The 20774-nt window shown below is 39.2% G+C and overlaps 1 protein-coding gene across 2 annotated transcripts in view; it reads left to right on the forward strand.

Annotated features, from left to right (window-relative positions):
• xmas (RRM_XMAS2 and SAC3_GANP domain-containing protein xmas) overlaps positions 1-7131 on the forward strand; it is a 32162-nt gene extending 25031 nt beyond the window's left edge. For both annotated transcript variants that reach the window (XM_070092174.1, XM_070092173.1), the window contains one exon: positions 1367-7131. In XM_070092174.1, coding sequence (XP_069948275.1) covers positions 1393-6669 — 5277 coding nt within the window. In that variant the 5' untranslated portion in view covers positions 1367-1392 and the 3' untranslated portion in view covers positions 6670-7131. The remainder of the gene's footprint in view (positions 1-1366) is intronic.
• Positions 7132-20774: the final 13643 nt, after the last annotated feature.

Genomic DNA, 20774 nt, shown 5'->3' on the forward strand with positions numbered 1-20774 from the left:
GAGGCATGTGGTCAAGGTATGGTATTGGACACAGATGGATGTAACACTGAGGCAAGGGAGGCTGTGTACATTAAGCAGGCCTCCTTGTAAGACAGTGGACTCGCTCTATCCTTCACCCGATACTTTCAACCACCACACTGACCCACCAATGCCAACACCCATTTTTCACACCCTTCTGCCCATATGTTCTAGCCCTCACCCACATCACCCATCCCTGCACCCTCATGCCCTCAACCTCCTGCTCAAAAGCTGAAGGAAGGGGGAAGGATGGCTTGAGACCAATGCCCTTCACCCATCATCAGGCTCCCACATTCACCCAGATCCACCTTCTCCTACCCTAGCCCTCACCTGCCTTGCCCTCGCTTGCCTTAGCCCCCATCTTCACCAGGTTCTGCCAACACCCATCCCCAGCCCCCACCTCTGCTCGCTTTCACCCATCTCCTACAGCTGCCCATCACCCATACTCCCACCACACTTTCATGGAGTCCTCCCCAAGCTTGCACCCACCTCTTCCCCAAACACTCCTGCCCTTATCTACATATCCTCACCCATCTGCTTCTAATCATTCCCTCGCCCCAATCTGCACCCATCTGACCATACGCTCGAGTGCCACATGGAACTTACAACGGTTGAAGGGAACACAGGACATCAGTGATAGCATGCATCAAATTAAAAATTCAAATTCTTTATTTCTTTTATGCAGTTTACATATAATAAAATATTGTTAGGCACATAGGAAAGCCACTAGCATACACTAGCTTCCATTCACTAGCTCACAAGCCCTTGCCCATGTGCTCTCACCCATACACACTTACCTGAACATCAGCCACCTGTAGCCACCCCAACACCCATCTTCAGCACTTACCCTAACCCATGCATCCTCATCCACAGCGGCAGCATGCACGCACCTCCCCCTACAAATACATAATACCCCCTGCCCCCCCTCAAGCAATGAAGTAGTCATGTGGTAAGTGTAGGAAACAGTAGTATCATAACAGGGCAAACAAACATTTTTTGACAACATTTCAAGACTCTATTCTCATCTTCAGGTCTGCAAAACAGAAAAGACAAAAGTACAAAGGCAGGAACTCATAGGTGCCTAAGTTAGGTTTAAATTGATAGGTATAGAGCTTCTGTGTTTTTCATTTCCATATGTGAAGGGCACCTCACTAACATTTTAAAAGATGCTTCACTCATGCACAATACTACTCCTATATAAAGTATCCATGTATGTATGTATACTTTAAGTGCAAAAAGAAAAAAAAAATCATAAATATGAAATATCTTGGTACCTCATGAGTCTTAGCTTTGATAAAATACTGGTATGACCTTTGTAGATTCTTTCTAAGACTGTATATTCTTGCAGGAGTTACAACTAGCAGAGCAGAGCTGATGGCCAACAATGGCAACAAGGCAAATCTCCCTGCCATCCCCTTCCAGGTGCATTCATCGCCAAATTTGGTCTTTAGTCCATCCAGCAAGAGCGATACTAGTGATGAACTTGCTGACCAGTCCCAGGGTTTCTCATCTGAAGCAGTGTCAACAACAGTAATCTCTTCAACCAGCCCCATCCCAGGACCTAGTATTTTTCCTAGTCCCTCATTCCATACACAAGGTGTTTGGGAAACCTCAGGTTCTTTTGGTGGAACTGGACTAGTCAAAACTGAGGCATCTGTAGGTACTGATGTTGGTGCTTGTAGTTTTGTATCAAAGACTGAAACATTACCTACATTTGGAGTGCCAGCTACAATAAAACCAACACATGGAGATATTTCAAACTCGTTTGTCACATCTAATCTATTTAGCAATGTCAGTAGTAAAGATCCAGCAAATAAAGGTACACCATTTTTTGGGAGTCCACTTAAAAGTTCATCAACAGTTCCCAAGATATTTGGAGGGACAGAATGTCATATTGAAGGAGGATTGTTAGTGCAAAAGACTAGAGAAGCAAAACAGAGTAATATTTCTATATCAAAGGATTCCACACCCAGTTCAGAAGCTGGTTCCTCAGTGACAGCAGTGCCACTGTCCACTTCCACACCAGTCCTCTTTGGTGGAGTGATTAGCAGTTCAACGGCAAGCATTGCCACAACCAAATGGCCTGCTACTATTACTACTGCTACAACTGCATCATCCCATATATTTGGGGCAGTAGAGAGCTCACAAACGGCCACTTTGTTTGGTGGTAGTGCTGTGTTTAGCACTTCAAATATTCCTGGGATTACTACTGTATCAAAAAGTTCCTCAGGTGGCAGTAAGACTTCATTTCCATTACAACCATCTAATATTAATGATGAAGGAAAAGAGTCTAATCTTTTTCTAAGAAGTTCTACCTCTGGATTACCATTTATTAGTCACCAAGATATGTCTTATACTGGCAAGTCTCCTGTCAGTAAGACTTCAGTCAAAGGTAGCATGTTTGGTGGCACGTCTTCAGCAGAAAAACCCACAGAAAACACGCCTATGAAGTCAAGCAAGAAAAGACTCATAGATAAAACTGAAGCAAGCAAAGGAAGAAGTGTACCAACAGGTCATAGAAGATCCCAAGAAAAACTGGAACCCACAGTCACAAACATTGTAAAACCAAAGGAAGTGCCAGAGATTTTTGGAAAAGATGAAGGACACGCTAGTGGTACCTCACCTAAATACCACAAGAAGGAACTGACCAAACTCATTATTGCTTTAATCCCTGATTGCTGCATGGACAAAGAGATCTTGAAGAGCCACTTTGAGAAATATGGGGAAGTCAAAAGGATCACGCTTAATCCTAAGGTAAATCAAGCAACAGTTCAGTATAACAATCATCATGCAGCATCAAAAGCTAAGAAAAAAGGGAAAGAAATCCATCCCAAACTGCCAGAGTTGAAAATCTTCTATGCTACTCCAGTGCGTCGTAAGAGTGAAGAGGGAAACTCTGATGCCATGATGTCTAAGAAGAGAGCAATTAAAACTCTTCAGCATGTTCAACAACCTAGTGATCTTGATCCCTATATTCCTCTTGAACGCCCTACTGCTGAAGAACCTATTAGCAAGGTAATGCCTCTAAAAGTCTCGCATTTGGATGTTAAAAAACCTAGCACTAGTAGGAAAAAACAATCACGACCTGTATCTCCTGCCAGAGAAAATAAAGATACAGCCATATCCTTTGAAGGTAAAGATTTGAAAACCATACTAGAATCTCAAGCAACTAATAATTGTGACAGATACACAATCCTCAAGGCTCGTGATAAACTTTTGCGAAATGAAAGGACACGAACATCTGATTTAAAGAAAGCCACATACTTGGCAGCCACCTGCCCAGATATGTGTCCTGAACTTGAGCGTTACATGCGTGATGTTCAGAATGACCTTAGCTTCTATGAAATGACAACTGGAGTACTTGACCATAGACTGGTTACCAAGAAATTTTCTCGAAGCAGTGCTGACAAAGATGTACCTCTGCCACACGAGCTTAGACCAGGCCCAGTGCTGTTAAGAACAATGGACTTCTTAGTATGTAACATTATAAATCAAGCTGATACTGAAGAGACAGAAGTAGATATCTGGTACAACTATCTGTGGAATAGGACAAGAGCAATCCGTAATGACTTGATGCAACAGCAGCTCACAGATTCTAATGCTGTTGTAATCATGGAGCGATGCACTCGCTTTCATATTTATGCTGCTGCACGTTTGTGTCAGGAACCTCCAGATCTGTTTGATGCTAAGATGAATACAGAACACCTCACCAAAAGCTTGCAGACTCTGAAAGAGCTCTACCTTGACCTGGGTGAAAGAGGAGAGTATTTTGATACAGAACCGGAGTTTAGAGCTTATGAAATGCTTTTAAATCTAAATGATGGAGAGAGGATTGTGACACAGTACTCAAAGTTTCGAGGAGAAGTACAAAAATCGAGCCATGTTCAATTTGCTTTGAAGGCTGTTCTTGCAGTAACATTCAATAATTATGTAAAGTTTTTTAAACTTTTAAAGAGTGCCACATACCTGCAGGGGTGCCTTCTTCACAGATACTTTAGACAGGTACGCTCCAAAGCACTTGATACTTTTATGAAAGCATATGTGCCTACTAAGGCTCCACAGACACTTCCAATGGAGTCTGTGATTAAGACACTGGGTTTTGAGAATGAAACTGATGCAGTGGCTTACTTGAAATGCCATGGGATCACTGCAGATGATCAGAATGTGGTCTTTGATAAGTATTCATTTATTCAAAATCCTGAAGAGATACCACCATTGATTAGGCCCATAAAATTAATTGAAATAAAACGTACAAGTGCACTGGGAGAAGTCATCCAGGGAGGACCCATTCCTGACAATCCTCTATACACACACATCCCACACAATAGCTTTGATGAACGGGGTCATTTGAAACCTGGTGCAAAAGATGCATCTGACCAAAACATTGAGAATCACCAAAAGCCATTACCAGCATTAACCTCAGTTCACACAGTTGTACATCCTGTAAAGCAACAGAACTATGTGCTACTAGCTCACATGAAAGATGTATATAATGTGATTGAAGCAAGTGTTTTAGAGGAAATCGTAAGAAAAGTCAGTATTGAGTGTATTGAATTATTCCAGCATGAGGTGTTGGTGGATAAAGCAGCATGTAGTCTCAGCAGTGAACTTCTGAAGGAAAGCATTCAAGAAGAAATTAAGATTGTGAGTTATGAAACCATGAAAGAAGCTAAGGAAGAGAGGAAAGAGGCCTTAAGGAAGCTGAAGGAAGAGGAGGCGGCAAAACGTGAAGCACTGAGGAAATTGTATGATAGTGTAGCTGCTACAATTTTTATGAATTATGTTAATGAATTTGTTGATGGGTATATCAAACAGATTTGTCAAGAATATTTACAAGAAGTTGAAATGCAAAACATATTAACCAGTTTAAGTGAAGAACTACCTCTCAAGTATGAGACTGAAGTCATAACAGAATTACTGATCAGTATCAGTAAAGAAGTTATTGAAGAAATGATTGCTGCACAGGAGATGAAAGTACAGAATTTGCAGCAAAAAATATGTAACAGGAAGTTAAGCGAATATTTTTGCAAGTGGCGTACACAGGTTTTGAAGGCCCGAAGGCGTAAGCAGTCTCAGGAAATGTTTCCTGCAGATTGTTCCCATTTATCTATCACCCAACAGAATGAAGCCTTTGGATGGGGTTATCAGAGAAGCAGCATTGAGAACAAATCTGCTCTTCAGTTGAGCACCCTGGAGTCGAACATCTCAAGAAAGGTAGAGAAGACACTTGTGAGAAACATGCTGGTTAGAGAATGTGCATGGCATCCATTATACATGCAGTGTCTTCTAATGGAAGAAGTTGACAAATTTCTACCAGCAAACACACACAACTTATTTAGTCAGTACTTTAAACTTTTAGTTTGCACTGCTGACTCTGCCAACTCGACAATTATGCAATGGCTGCACTCCAAGCTTGGCAGTGAAGAGAATAATGACATTCAAAAGCCTCTCAATTATTGCTTCAGTTTTGTTTCCAAGAAAAGTGGTTTAGAGTATTCCTGGGCTATACGGGAAACTCCTGTCAACTCTCTCTCTCCTGAGAATATCAAAGGAACTTCTGCTGTGTTGTTTGTGACATCTTCTAAGGACACAGAAGATTCACAGTACTGCACAATTCAGAATTTGCTAAAAGAGAGACAAGGAACGTCATTTTATACTGTGTTTTATAATTGCAAAAGTTGTGATTCTAAGAAGAGCTGGAGTTTGTCAGAAGAGGATTTGCTAAAACCAGAAACATCACTTAAACTCCAAAACATCTTGTTGGGATTGTGGAAGCAGCAAGAAGAACGGATGACACTAGTTTCTTCCCGCATGAACAATTTTGTTTGTGGTTTTATTGCAGAGAAATTTGTGGAACCAGCTCTTCGATATCAGAACGAGAGAAATGCAGATAAAAAGTCACCACTCCCTCCCTCCATACTGATTGATCTCTACAACAAAGTGATTGACTTCTTAATAACAGTAATAAATGATAAAGACCTACAGAGTTTGGAATGGCCACCACCAGAACTGAGCCACTTGAAACAGATTCCTCCACCAACATGGAATAATATTGATGTTAAACATGTAGCTGGTGTACTGAGCCACTTAAAGTTACCAGAGTTACAAATGGACGGCATCATGAGTTGGGGTAACATCACCAAAGTTCTTCACACTTATGTCACCAAGGTCTCTGGACCCCTTGATGATGGTATAAGGCTTGCGTCTCACCTAAATACCATCCTCACAAATTCTTTCAAAATTTTGGCTTCTGCAAATGGTTATGATGATGAGGCCTCATCTGATTGTGAGATTCATGTGCTACAACTTCCTTGGACTGAGTTAGTGTATGCATGTGCATCATTCAGGCTGTCAGAATTATCGGACATCCCAGTGTTTTACCAGCCAAAGAAGCTAAAGTCTTTCATGTATCCACACTCCTGGTGGGCAGCATGTGATACCTCTGATCCAGTTTGGACAGAGGCACTGAAGGAAAACTATCCATTAAACTCAAGAAAACGCAAGGCTGAGAAGCAAGATAAACTTGTAAATAATCAAGTAAAACTTCAGAAAACACCATCAAAGTTACTTAGTGATATTGCAAATGAAAAACAAAAGTTTATGGAGTTTGAAAAGAGACTTGAGTCTTTGTTAAACGTAGATGAAATTTAATAACCGATGCCACTTTAGAGATAAGAAGCCTTTGTATAATGTCTAGCTTTGCTGAAGGATATAACTTTTTATATTTTTTATTGACAGTCTTGTAGCTGTATGCTTAAGGTAGAAATAAGGTTGCTAATTAGATCAAGATGTGTGAACATGTAAAAGATGTAATCCTTGAAGTGTATCAGAAATATAGTACATGAAATTTGTGTAAAGTACCTGAATGAGAATGTAAAATACATTTGTATTTTTAACAATTATCCTTTTTACATGCTTGTGTGTGTTATACTTGTTTCATACAATTACTTGTACCATCATAGTTTGTGAATTTTTAACTGTATGTACAAAAACACACACACACACACACACACACACACACACACACACACACACACACACACACACACACACACACACACACACACACACACACACACACACACACACACTCATACACTCACACACACACACTCTCACTAATATAAAGAGTAAAATTTACTTTAACAAGGTCTTACATGTGAACTACCATAGCCTTGTAACCCATTTGTAGCATTACCAGTATGTTTGCATGTTTATTGGGATGTTTAATATGGTGACGTGGCCTTGTAATGCTAAGTATAATATCACTGGTATGTTTGTGCTTACGTCTTTTAGTTTTATGTATTTGTAATTGCAGTATGTGTATTTTAAGTAATAGTGCTTATCCTCGGTTACCAGTGTAATCACTACCTGTCTACTTGCTGATGGTTCCTTCAGTCATCTCTTTCACTGTTATTACTTTCTTTTTAATACCTTTTTTCTTTTCTTATACTCATGGTCTTGTTTCCCATTTACTTTTCTACTTGCATGTTTTTGCTGAAGCAATCCTTATTCTTTAAACATTTGAAATCTTTTCTAACTCTCCCTCTGTTGTCCACTCCACCCTTGCTACTTTATAATTGTGCACTAACCCCTGCCCTGCTGTGCTGTATGACCCTTGTAGGCTTAGCATTTCTTTTTGATTATAATAATAAGATTTGATATTCTTCACAATTAACTAATAAATTTAGAGAAAGTCTTCATATGACATTTCAGTGCTTCCTGGATCATTATTGAGTAATTTGGGACAGGCAACATTGTCATCAAAAGACTTCTCCAAGTCTGTAGATTAGTTGTGAAATTTTCCAGTCATGTTATTGCAACTGTATTCTTTACTTTTGTAGTCTTGTTGCAAGTCAGTAGCATCTGGTTTGCTGGTGTGATGGCCGGATGATCAACTGTTGATATCACGGGAAAGAACTTGCATAATGTTTTCTCAAGGAATGAAAGTACCCAAGAAAAATACCACTTAGAAGTCTTTAATAATTTTGATTTTGATTCGGTGATATGTATGCCTTTGATATAGCATTAGAAACATTTATTTATAATTTAATAGGGCCTCAGTGAATATGCCACTTTGATATTTTTGGGATTATCCTAGGTAATTTTACAACTCAAAAAAGACAAAGAAACGTATTCAAGCAATAATATGGGTTTAGCATTTAGTTTTGATTCTAATCTACCTTGTCATGAATTTTTTTTTTTTGATGTACCTTCTCTACTTAAGAATTTTAAAATCAGAGTTGTATTTATTATGCTCAAACTTGAATTAAGATTGCAACACAAATATAGCATTAGAAGTGGACAAGAATCTAATGCTCTGTTTATTCACGTGAGAGATTAACCACACTTGATTTTCCAAAGGCCAAGAAAGTTGTATCAAGCAGGTCCATGGTTGAAAGAAATATAATTGAATAAAGCTTCATCAAAAATAGTACTGATTTCAATATGAATATTAGTTCAGAGGTTATATAAATTAGATTCATTCATAATAAAGAGAATTTAGAAGGAATATAAGCCATGCCTGACATGTCCTTCATAAAAAAAATTAACTTGACATGTGACCTGACCAGATCTTCACTGCACTCCCATGCATATTGGGATTGGTCATGTGAGGTCATAAGCGAAGTGAAACCTCAGCCTTATAAGCCTCCTGTTATATTTACTATTTCTTGATAATGTGAGAAATCACAAAGGTAGTAAGTTGGTAGACAGCACCCACCCAGGGAGGTACTACCATCCTGCCAGGCTAGTGTGAAACGGAAACTTGTAATTGTTTTACGTGATGGTAGGATTCCTAGTGTCTTTCTTCTGTCTCATAAATGCATAGGATGACAGGTATATCTTGCTACTTTTACTTACACTTAGGTCACACTACCCATACATGTACACACTTATATATACACACACCTATCTGGGTTTTCTTCTATTTTCTTAATAGTTCTTGTTTTTCTTTTTCCTTTTATCTCCATGGGGAAGTGGAAAAGAATTCTTCCTCTGAAAGCCATGCGTACCATAAGAGGCGACTAAAATTCTGGGAGCAAAGGGCTGGTAACCCCTTCTGTATAAATTACTAAATTTAAAAAGAAAGACTTTTGTTTTCTTTTTGGGTCACCCTGCCTTGGTGGGGTATGGCCAGTTTGTTGAGGAAAAAAAGTCTATTTACTGTGATCTTATTTTTTGTCACTGTATAATAATTTTAGTCTCCCATATTTGTGTAACTGTACTTAGGTGTACTTGTACCTAAATTAACTTCATTGCTAATGTGCATAAGAAGTTTAATGTAATTGTTTTGCAACTGAAAGTTTGTGCTAGACCCATACAAGTCTAGCACTTTTTTTGTAATTATAATACGTTAAGAAACAGGAGATATTTAGTAATTATTTTGTTGAATATCATGTGAAAAAAACAGCTATTACTTTTTTTGTAGAAATAATAAATATTTATATCTGAAATTTGTATCTCTGACACCACATTCTCTAAAGAAGTGACCTGCTTGGATGGAAGGAGGGATTTCTTCCCTTAAACTTTTTTGAGTTTTTTTCTTATGTATTCTTACCTTTCTCTTGTATTCCTAGCTTCCTCTGATGCATTCCATGTTTTCCCATATTGTGGAGGGGCTGTTAGTGTACAGCAACATTTCAAGCCAGAGAAAAATTGACATGGTTAGTGTTTCATCTTTCCTGCCACCTCAGTGTTGCCAGCAGTTCTTGTCTTTCCAGTCGACTCGTTGGAGGATGCTCCTCTCTGGGTTCTGTGATGAAAGTGAGGGGGCTCTTGATCCAAGGAATTGGACTTGTCCTCCCCTTTCTTGGGGCAAACCTGATTGCCTCTCATTCCCCAGGTGTTGTATGACCCCTTTGGGTTTAGAACTTTCCTCTATATACAGGGTCTCAAGCCAGCAACAAACAACAAAATACCTTTCATCCGTGGACTGCTTGCAGAGGCAAAGGCAATGTTCGCGGCTTTCACTGAGACCCACATAAAGAATCACTTGGACAACGAAATATGGATCCCAGGTTACAACCTATACAGATGTGACAGAGTGAACAGGCAAAAGGGGGGATTTGGCCTGTACATTGCAGAGTCACTTGTTTGCACAGAACTGCTAAATGCCTCAAATGATGTAGTGGAAGTTTTAGCAGTAAAGGTCGAGAACCAAAACTTAATCATTGTGGTAGTCTACAAGCCTCCGGATGCAACATCCCAGCAATTCCAGGAACAGCTGTTAAAAATTGACCACTGTCTGGAAAATCTTCCAGCTCCTGCACCCAACATCTTGCTCCTGGGGGATTTCAACTTAAGGCACCTAAAATGGAGGAATATAGCAAATAATATTGTTGCAGTAATAACACCAGGAGGCAGCTCTGATGAAAACTCACACTCACGCGAGCTTTTAAATCTCTGCACAAAATTCAATTTAAACCAGCAAATAATAGAGCCTACTAGACTGGAGAATACACTAGACCTCATCTTCACTAATAATGATGATCTGATAAGAAATGTCACCATATCAAAAACAATATACTCAGATCACAACATAATTGAGGGTCAGACATGTATGCGCGGAGCCCCAGACCGACAAAATGAGATTAGTCACGAGGGAGCATTCACCAAATTCAACTTCAATAACAAAAACATAAAGTGGGACCAAGTAAACCAAGTCCTAACCGATATAAGCTGGGAAGATATACTAAGCAACACAGACCCCAACTTATGCCTAGAACAGATTAACTCGGTGGCACTCGATGTATGCACAAGGCTTATTCCTCTAAGAAAAAGGAGGAGTAGATGTAAAATAGAAAGAGACAGGCGCTCCCTTTACAGGCGACGGAAAAGAATAACAGAGTAGCTAAAAGAGGTCAATATATCTGAAATGCGTAGGGAGACACTGGTCAGAGAAATAGCAAGCATCAAACTTAAGCTAAAAGAATCCTTTAGGAGTCAGGAATCGCGGGAAGAACTAAAAGCCATAAATGAAATCGAAAGAAACCCAAAGTATTTCTTCTCCTATGCCAAATCAAAATCGAGAACAACGTCCAGTATTGGGCCCCTACTTAAACAAGATGGATCCTACACAGATGACAGCAAGGAAATGAGTGAGCTACTCAAGTCCCAATATGACTCAGTTTTTAGCAAGCCGCTAACCAGACTAAGAGTCGAAGATCAAAATGAATTTTTTATGAGAGAGCTATCCTGACGCCAAATGACTTCGAACAGGCGATAAATGACATGCCCATGCACTCTGCCCCAGGGCCAGATTCATGGAACTCTGTGTTCATCAAAAACTGCAAGAAGCCCCTATCACGAGCCTTTTCCATCCTATGGAGAGGGAGCATGGACACGGGGGTCGTCCCACAGTTACTAAAAACAACAGACATAGCCCCACTCCACAAAGGGGGCAGTAAAGCAACAGCAAAGAACTACAGACCAATAGCACTAACATCCCATATCATAAAAATCTTTGAAAGGGTCCTAAGAAGCAAGATCACCACCCATCTAGAAACCCATCAGTTACACAACCCAGGGCAACATGGGTTTAGAACAGGTCGCTCCTGTCTGTCTCAACTATTGGATCACTACGACAAGGTCCTAAATGCACTAGAAGACAAAAAGAATGCAGATGTAATATATACAGACTTTGCAAAAGCCTTCGACAAGTGTGACCATGGCGTAATAGTGCACAAAATGCGTGCTAAAGGAATAACAGGAAAAGTCGGTCGATGGATCTATAATTTCCTCATTAACAGAACACAGAGAGTAGTCGTCAACAGAGTAAAGTCCGAGGCAGCTACGGTGAAAAGCTCTGTTCCACAAGGCACAGTACTCGCTCCCATCTTGTTCCTCATCCTCATATCCGACATAGACAAGGATGTCAGCCACAGCACCGTGTCTTCCTTTGCAGATGACACCCGAATCTGCATGACAGTGTCTTCCATTGCAGACACTGCAAAGCTCCAGGCGGACATCAACCAAATCTTTCAGTGGGCTGCAGAAAACAATATGAAGTTCAACGATGAGAAATTTCAATTACTCAGATATGGTAAACATGAGGAAATTAAATCTTCATCAGAGTACAAAACAAATTCTGGCCACAAAATAGAGCAAAACACCAACGTCAAAGACCTGGGAGTGATCATGTCGGAGGATCTCACCTTCAAGGACCATAACATTGTATCAATCGCATCTGCTAGAAAAATGACAGGATGGATAATGAGAACCTTCAAAACTAGGGAGGCCAAGCCCATGATGACACTCTTCAGGTCACTTGTTCTATCTAGGCTGGAATATTGCTGCACACTAACAGCACCTTTCAAGGCAGGTGAAATTGCCGACCTAGAAAATGTACAGAGAACTTTCACGGCGCGCATAACGGAGATAAAACACCTCAATTACTGGGAGCGCTTGAGGTTCCTAAACCTGTATTCCCTGGAACGCAGGAGGGAGAGATACATGATTATATACACCTGGAAAATCCTAGAGGGACTAGTACCGAACTTGCACACGAAAATCACTCACTACGAAAGCAAAAGACTTGGCAGACGATGCACCATCCCCCAATGAAAAGCAGGGGTGTCACTAGCACGTTAAGAGACCATACAATAAGTGTCAGGGGCCCGAGACTGTTCAACTGCCTCCCAGCACACATAAGGGGGATTACCAACAGACCCCTGGCAGTCTTCAAGCTGGCACTGGACAAGCACCTAAAGTCAGTTCCTGATCAGCCGGGCTGTGGCTCGTATGTTGGTTTGCGTGCAGCCAGCAGCAACAGCCTGGTTGATCAGGCTCTGATCCACCAGGAGGCCTGGTCACAGACCGGGCCGCGGGGGCGTTGACCCCCGGAACTCTCTCCAGGTAAACTCCAGGTCCAGGTAAGTACTAGGGTTATGGGCACTCCCAAGCTTCAGAACCTTGCATTTATCTACATTGAACTGCATCTGCCACTTTTCTGACCAAGAATAGTTTGTTTAAATCCTCCTGAAGTTCCATAACATCTACGTTTGAATCAATTATCCTACCTATCTTTGTGTCATCGGCGAATTTGCTCATATCACTAGTAATTCCCTCATCAAGATCATTGATATATATTATAAACAACAACGGGCCCAAGACTGATCCCTGTGGAACGCCACTTGTTACAGATCCCCACTCGGATTTAACCCCATTTATGGACACTGCTTCCTGTCAGTGAGCCATGACTCGATCCACGAGAGCACTTTTCCCCCAATGCCATGAGCTGCCACTTTCTTTAACAGTCTATGGTGCGGAACTCTATCAAAAGCCTTACTAAAATCTAAGTAAATAATATCAAATTCTTTATCGTGGTCAACAGCCTCAAAAGCTTTACTGAAGAAAGTTAATAAATTAGTTAGACAAGACCGGCCTCTTGTGAATCCATGCTGAGTATCATTAATCAAGCTATGCTTATCGAGATGGCTTCTTATAATCTCAGCTATAATTGACTAGTATTTTGCCTACAATTGAGGTCAGGCTTATTGGGCGGTAATTTGACGGTAACGACTTGTCCCCTGTTTTAAAAATAGGAATTACATTAGCCATCTTCCACATATCAGACACTACACCTGTTTGAAGAGATAAATTAAAAATATTAGTTAATCGTTCACAGAGTTCCATTTTGCATTCCTTAAGAACCCTTGAAAAAACCTCATCAGGACCCGGCGACTTATTTTGCTTCAGTCGGTCTATCTGCTTCACAACCATTTCACTAGTGACGGTGATGTTACATAATTTATCTTCTTCTAGCCCACTATAAAAATTAATTACTGGAATATTGTTAGTGTCTTCCTGTGTAGAAACTGAGAGAAAATAATTATTAAAAATCGAGCACATTTCATTCTCTTTGTCAGTAAGGTGCCCATAGTTATTTTTAAGGGGACCTATCTTATCTCTAACTTTTGTTCTATAGACCTGGAAAAAACTTTTTGGGTTAGTTTTAGAATCCCTAGCAACTTTAATTTCATAGTCCCTTTTAGCTTTTCTTATCCCCTTTTTAATGTCCCTCTTAATGTCAATATACTGATTCATAAGATGACCCTCACCTCTTTTGATACGCCTATAAATTCCTTTCTTATGCCCTAGTAGATATTTGAGCCTATTATTCATCCATTTTGGGTCATTTCTATTTGATCTAATTTCTTTATATGGGATAAACGTTCTTTGAGCAGCATGTATAGTGTTCAGAAAACTGTCATATTGATATCTCACTTCGTTACCCCAGTCAACAGATGATAAGTGTTCTCTAAGCCCATCGTAATCTGCTAAGCGAAAATCTGGGACTGTTACTGAGTTATCGCTACTATCGTACTTCCATTCAATGCTAAATGTAATTGATTTGTGGTCGCTAGCACCCAGTTCCTCTGAAATTTCTAAATTATTAACAAGGGATTCATTGTTTGCCATAACTAAGTCAAGCAGGTTATTTCCCCTTGTAGGTTCTGTCACAAACTGCTTCAAAAAACAATCCTGAACTACTTCTAAGAAGTCGTATGATTCTAAATTCCCAGTCAAGAAATTCCAATCAATATGACTAAAGTTAAAGTCTCCTAGAATTACTACATTATCGTGCCTTGTGGCCTTAACAATTTCCTCCCATAGTAGTCTCCCTTGGTCCCTATCTAAGTTTGGGGGACGGTATATCACTCCTAAAATCAGTTTTTCATGCCCCTCTGAAAATTCTATCCAAACAGACTCTGTATGTGTTACTTCAGACTTAAGACCCGTTTTTATGCAACAGTTCAAGCGATCTCGGACATACAATGCCACCCCACCCCCCTTCCCGATACTTCTGTCTACTTGGAACAATTTAAAACCCTGAATATGACATTCTGCAGGCATGTCCCGACTTTTTGAATTAAACCACGTCTCAGTTAAGGCAAATACATCAATGTTACCTGCACTAGCAACTAATCTCAACTCGTCCATCTTATTCCTAGCACTACGGCAATTAGCATAATAAACATTGAAAGACTCTCCTTTCTCTTTACCCTTCCTGCCCATTTCTGTTTTTCTACTAAACCTATTACTGTCCTTATCACCCAAAGTCCCTGGCTTTTCAATATCTACCTCGTTCTACTTATTACTAGTTTCCCTAGAACTCGTAATATTACTACACTGGGACTTCACTGTTTTCCTGCCAAAACCCATACCACTAACTATTCCTAGTTTAAAGTCCTAACTGCTCCCTCCACTGCAGTTGCCAGTGCTACCACCCCTGACCTAGATAAGTGAACCCCATCCCTGGCATACATGTCATTTCTGCCATAGAAGAGGTCCCAGTTGTCAATGAATGTTACCGCATTTTCCTTACAGCATTTGTCCAGCCAGCAATTGACACCAATTGCCCTGGACAACCATTCATTTCCAACTCCTCTCCTTGGCAAAATACCACATATGACAGGGTTCCCACCCTTACTCCTAATTATTTCTATTGCTGACCTATACCTGCTAATCAGGTCTTCACTCCTACATCTGCCAACATCGTTGCCTCCAGCACTGAGACAGATAATAGGATTGCTCCCATTACCTCTCATGATGTCATCCAGATGGCTAACAACATCCTCCATCCCAGCCCCAGGAAAGCAAACTCTCTGTCTCCTACTCCTGTCCTTCAAGCAGAATGCCCTATCCATATACCTAACTTGGCTATCCCCAACAACAACAATATTCTTACCTTCCTTGGTGTCGTTCGTCGTGATGTTCCCAGTAGTCAACTCACATTCGTCGGGTAGCACTGAGAATGTATTAGATGTTTCCACAACAGTTTCCACGGCAGTCTCTTTCTTCTTCATCGTTTCTACCTTTCCATTCGTCTTCTTGATCGTCAACTTCTTTCCCTGGAGTTTACCTGGAGAGAGTTCCGGGGGTCAACGCCCCCTCGGCCCGGTCTGTGACCAGGCCTCCTGGTGGATCAGAGCCTGATCAACCAGGCTGTTGCTGCTGGCCGCACACAAACCAACGTACGAGCCACAGCCCGGCTGATCAGGAACTGACTTTAGGTGCTTGTCCAGTGCCAGCTTGAAGACTGCCAGGGGTCTGTTGGTAATCCCCCTTATGTGTGCTGGGAGGCAGTTGAACAGTCTCGGGCCCCTGACACTTATTGTATGGTCTCTTAATGTGCTAGTGACACCCCTGCTTTTCATTGGGGGGATGGTGCATCGTCTGCCAAGTCTTTTGCTTTCGTAGTGAGTGATTTTCGTGTGCAAGTTCGGTACTAGTCCCTCTAGGATTTTCCAGGTGTATATAATCATGTATCTCTCCCTCCTGCGTTCCAGGGAATACAGGTTTAGGAATCTCAAGCGCACCCAATAATTGAGGTGTTTTATCTCCGTTATGCGCGCCGTGAAAGTTCTCTGTACATTTTCTAGGTCGGCAATTTCACCTGCCTTGAAAGGTGCTGTTAGTGTGCAGCAATATTCCAGCATAGATAGAACAAGTGACCTGAAGAGTGTCATCATGGGCTTGGCCTCCCTAGTTTTGAAGGTTCTCATTATCCATCCTGTCATTTTTCTAGCAGATGCGATTGATACAATGTTATGGTCCTTGAAGGTGAGATCCTCCGACATGATCACTCCCAGGTCTTTGACGTTGGTGTTTCGCTCTATTTTGTGGCCAGAATTTGTTTTGTACTCTGATGAAGATTTAATTTCCTCATGTTTACCATATCTGAGTAATTGAAATTTCTCATCGTTGAACTTCATATTGTTTTCTGCAGCCCACTGAAAGATTTGGTTGATGTCCGCCTGGAGCCTTGCAGTGTCTGCAATGGAAGACACTGTCATGCAGATTCGGGTGTCATCTGCAAAGGAAGACAGGGTGCTGTGGCTGACATCCTTGTTGTCCCTGCTGTCTAGCCACTGACCAGTTTCCCTTCTTGACCTGAGGACTCAAAACAGGAGGACTACTACGAATCTTCTTGTTTTCCTCGGTCAGTCGCCGAATCTCCAACTTTGCCATCCTCAATTCTTCCTTAAGCTGTTGGTAAAGTTGCTCGATGGAGGGCATCTTGCTTCAATTCGTAGAGAGCGCGCAAACAGGTCTTCACAGAGCTAAGTACACGTCAACACTACCAAGTACACTCTCTAGCACGATAAGAGACAACACAATAAGTGTCCGGGGCCCAAGACTGTTCAACTGCCTTCCAGCATACATAAAAGGTATTACCAATAGACCCCTGGCTGTCTTTAAGCAGGCACTGGACAGGCACCTAAAGTCAGTACCTGACCATCCGGGCTGTGATTCATACGTCGGGTTGCGTGCGGCCAACAGTAACAGCCTAGTTGATCAGGCCCTTGTCCACAAGGAGGCCTGGTCACAGACCGGGCCGCGGGGGCGTTGACCCCCGAAACGTCAGTTTACGGTTATGTTCATTGTTAGTTTACAGTTATGTTCATTGTTAGTTTACAGTTATGTTCATTGTTAGTTTACAATGATCATTGTTAGTTTAGTTATGTTCATTGTTAGTTTACAATGATCATTGTTAGTTTACAGTTATGTTCATTGTTAGTTTACAATGATCATTGTTAGTTTACAATGATCATTGTTAGTTTACAGTTATGTTAATTGTTAGTTTACAATGATCATTGTTAGTTTACAATGATCATTGTTAGTTTACAATGATCATTGTTAGTTTACAATGATCATTGTTAGTTTACAATGATCATTGTTAGTTTACAGTTATGTTCATTGTTAGTTTACAATGATCATTGTTAGTTTACAGTTATGTTCATTGTTAGTTTACAATGATCATTGTTAGTTTACAGTTATGTTCATTGTTAGTTTACAATGATCATTGTTAGTTTACAGTTATGTTCATTGTTAGTTTACAATGATCATTGTTAGTTTACAATGATCATTGTTAGTTTACAGTTATGTTCATTGTTAGTTTACAATGATCATTGTTAGTTTAGTTATGATCATTGTTAGTTTACAGTTATGTTCATTGTTAGTTTACAATGATCATTGTTAGTTTACAATGATCATTGTTAGTTTACAGTTATGTTCATTGTTAGTTTACAATGATCATTGTTAGTTTACAGTTATGATCATTGTTAGTTTACAATGATCATTGTTAGTTTACAATGATCATTGTTAGTTTACAATGATCATTGTTAGTTTACAATGATCATTGTTAGTTTACAATGATCATTGTTAGTTTACAGTTATGTTCATTGTTAGTTTACAATGATCATTGTTAGTTTACAATGATCATTGTTAGTTTACAATGATCATTGTTAGTTTACAGTTATGATCATTGTTAGTTTACAGTTATGTTCATTGTTAGTTTACAATGATCATTGTTAGTTTACAATGATTATTGTTAGTTTACAATGTTCATTGTTAGTTTACAATGATCATTGTTAGTTTACAATGATCATTGTTAGTTTACAATGATCATTGTTAGTTTACAGTTATGTTCATTGTTAGTTTACAATGATCATTGTTAGTTTACAGTTATGATCATTGTTAGTTTACAATGATCATTGTTAGTTTACAATGATCATTGTTAGTTTACAGTTATGATCATTGTTAGTTTACAATGATCATTGTTAGTTTACAATGATCATTGTTAGTTTACAGTTATGATCATTGTTAGTTTACAATGATCATTGTTAGTTTACAATGATCATTGTTAGTTTACAGTTATGTTCATTGTTAGTTTACAGTTATGTTCATTGTTAGTTTACAATGATCATTGTTAGTTTACAGTTATGTTCATTGTTAGTTTACAATGATCATTGTTAGTTTAGTTATGTTCATTGTTAGTTTACAATGATCATTGTTAGTTTACAGTTATGATCATTGTTTACAATGATCATTGTTAGTTTACAATGATCATTGTTAGTTTACAGTTATGATCATTGTTAGTTTACAATGATCATTGTTAGTTTACAATGATCATTGTTAGTTTACAATGATCATTGTTAGTTTACAATGATCATTGTTAGTTTAGTTATGTTCATTGTTAGTTTACAATGATTATTGTTAGTTTACAATGATCATTGTTAGTTTACAGTTATGATCATTGTTAGTTCACAATGATCATTGTTAGTTTACAATGATCATTGTTAGTTTACAATGATCATTGTTAGTTTACAGTTATGTTCATTGTTAGTTTACAATGATCATTGTTAGTTTACAATGATTATTGTTAGTTTACAATGATCATTGTTAGTTTACAATGATCATTGTTAGTTTACAATGATCATTGTTAGTTTACAATGATCATTGTTAGTTTACAATGATCATTGTTAGTTTACAATGATCATTGTTAGTTTACAATGATCATTGTTAGTTTACAATGATCATTGTTAGTTTACAATGATCATTGTTAGTTTACAATGATGATGATGGTTATTGTACAGTCAAGTTTTAATGTTAGTATTCATTGTTTTTTTCTAAGCGATAAAGTTCAGATGTGATGAAATATTTTTAGGAAATAACAAAATGTCGTTGTAGATTGTACTAGATATACATCTTGTACTGAGAGTACATGTAGTATGTACTCCAGTGAGTGTGTACTTTTGTGTACATGTGTTTACGTATAAGCGTGTTTATTGACGTGGCCCCTGGGACTCTCTCTCCAGGTAATATATATGTATATATATATATATATATATATATATATATATATATATATATATATATATATATATATATATATGTATATATATGTATATATATATATATATATATATATATATATATATATATATATATATATATATATATATATATATATATATATATATATATATATATATATATGGAACAGAATTCTTCCTCCGTAAGCCATGCGTGTCGTAAGAGGCAACTAAAATGCCAGGGTCAAGGGGCTAGTAACCCCTTAATGCCTTTCCATTACTCTCCCACTCTATGTAAAAAAAATCTTGTGTACTTTTGGTACGTTGTTTACAATTGTGGCGCCGAGTATGGCGCAAAGTAATCCTTATCCTTATTATCTTATCTTATCCTTTTGTTTTTTCCTGCATTTTGTTCATTACCGGTGTCAAGACAGTAGTACTGAACACTTGCTTCTAGGCTGTGGGACTGAATCTTATCATTTTTTACCTCTCCAGTCCTTTGTATTGTATTAATAAAGACAGCGGCTGACGGAATATCTACAAACTAGATACCCAGATGTTGCATGTGTCTAGTTCATCATTTTGTCAGTAATATATACCATTGATATTCAGTCATCTCATACAGAGTATGTAGTCAACCCATGTTTTTTTCTTATTCCATAACAGCGATTTTATTATGGAACTCCAAAAGGATCAAGAAGAAGGGTTTGTCGTCGCTAATTCCACATAAGTTTTCTGTAACAGATTCAATTTACTATAGGTTATCTGTCAACCTCCTCTATATTTTTTCTCCAAGTCTGGCCAATTTCGTGAAATTTGTTTTCCAGCTGCCTGACTTACCCCGTCTTTATTGACTTGTTGCAGATCTTTGTTTTTTACGGCTTCACATGATGCTTCTCCTCACATCAGTACTCATGGTGATATGTTGTCCATGGTTTTGTGTACCCACTTCCTTTCTGTGTTGGTCTCTCCTTTATTCTTTCCCAGTGAAGACCAGAAACTTGTTTAGTGTATTGTAGATGTGCGTTCGGCAACACCTGGACGGTTGACCAAGAAGCTTATCAGCAACACATCCTGCACGTTATTCCCCTCACCAGATGGCTTGGGTCAGGGGGTCGTGTGGAGAGAGGAGGCATCCTGGAGGGGGGAGTGTAT

Source organism: Cherax quadricarinatus, chromosome 38 (genome assembly GCF_038502225.1).
Source record: "Cherax quadricarinatus isolate ZL_2023a chromosome 38, ASM3850222v1, whole genome shotgun sequence".
Lineage (NCBI taxonomy): Eukaryota > Metazoa > Arthropoda > Malacostraca > Decapoda > Parastacidae > Cherax > Cherax quadricarinatus.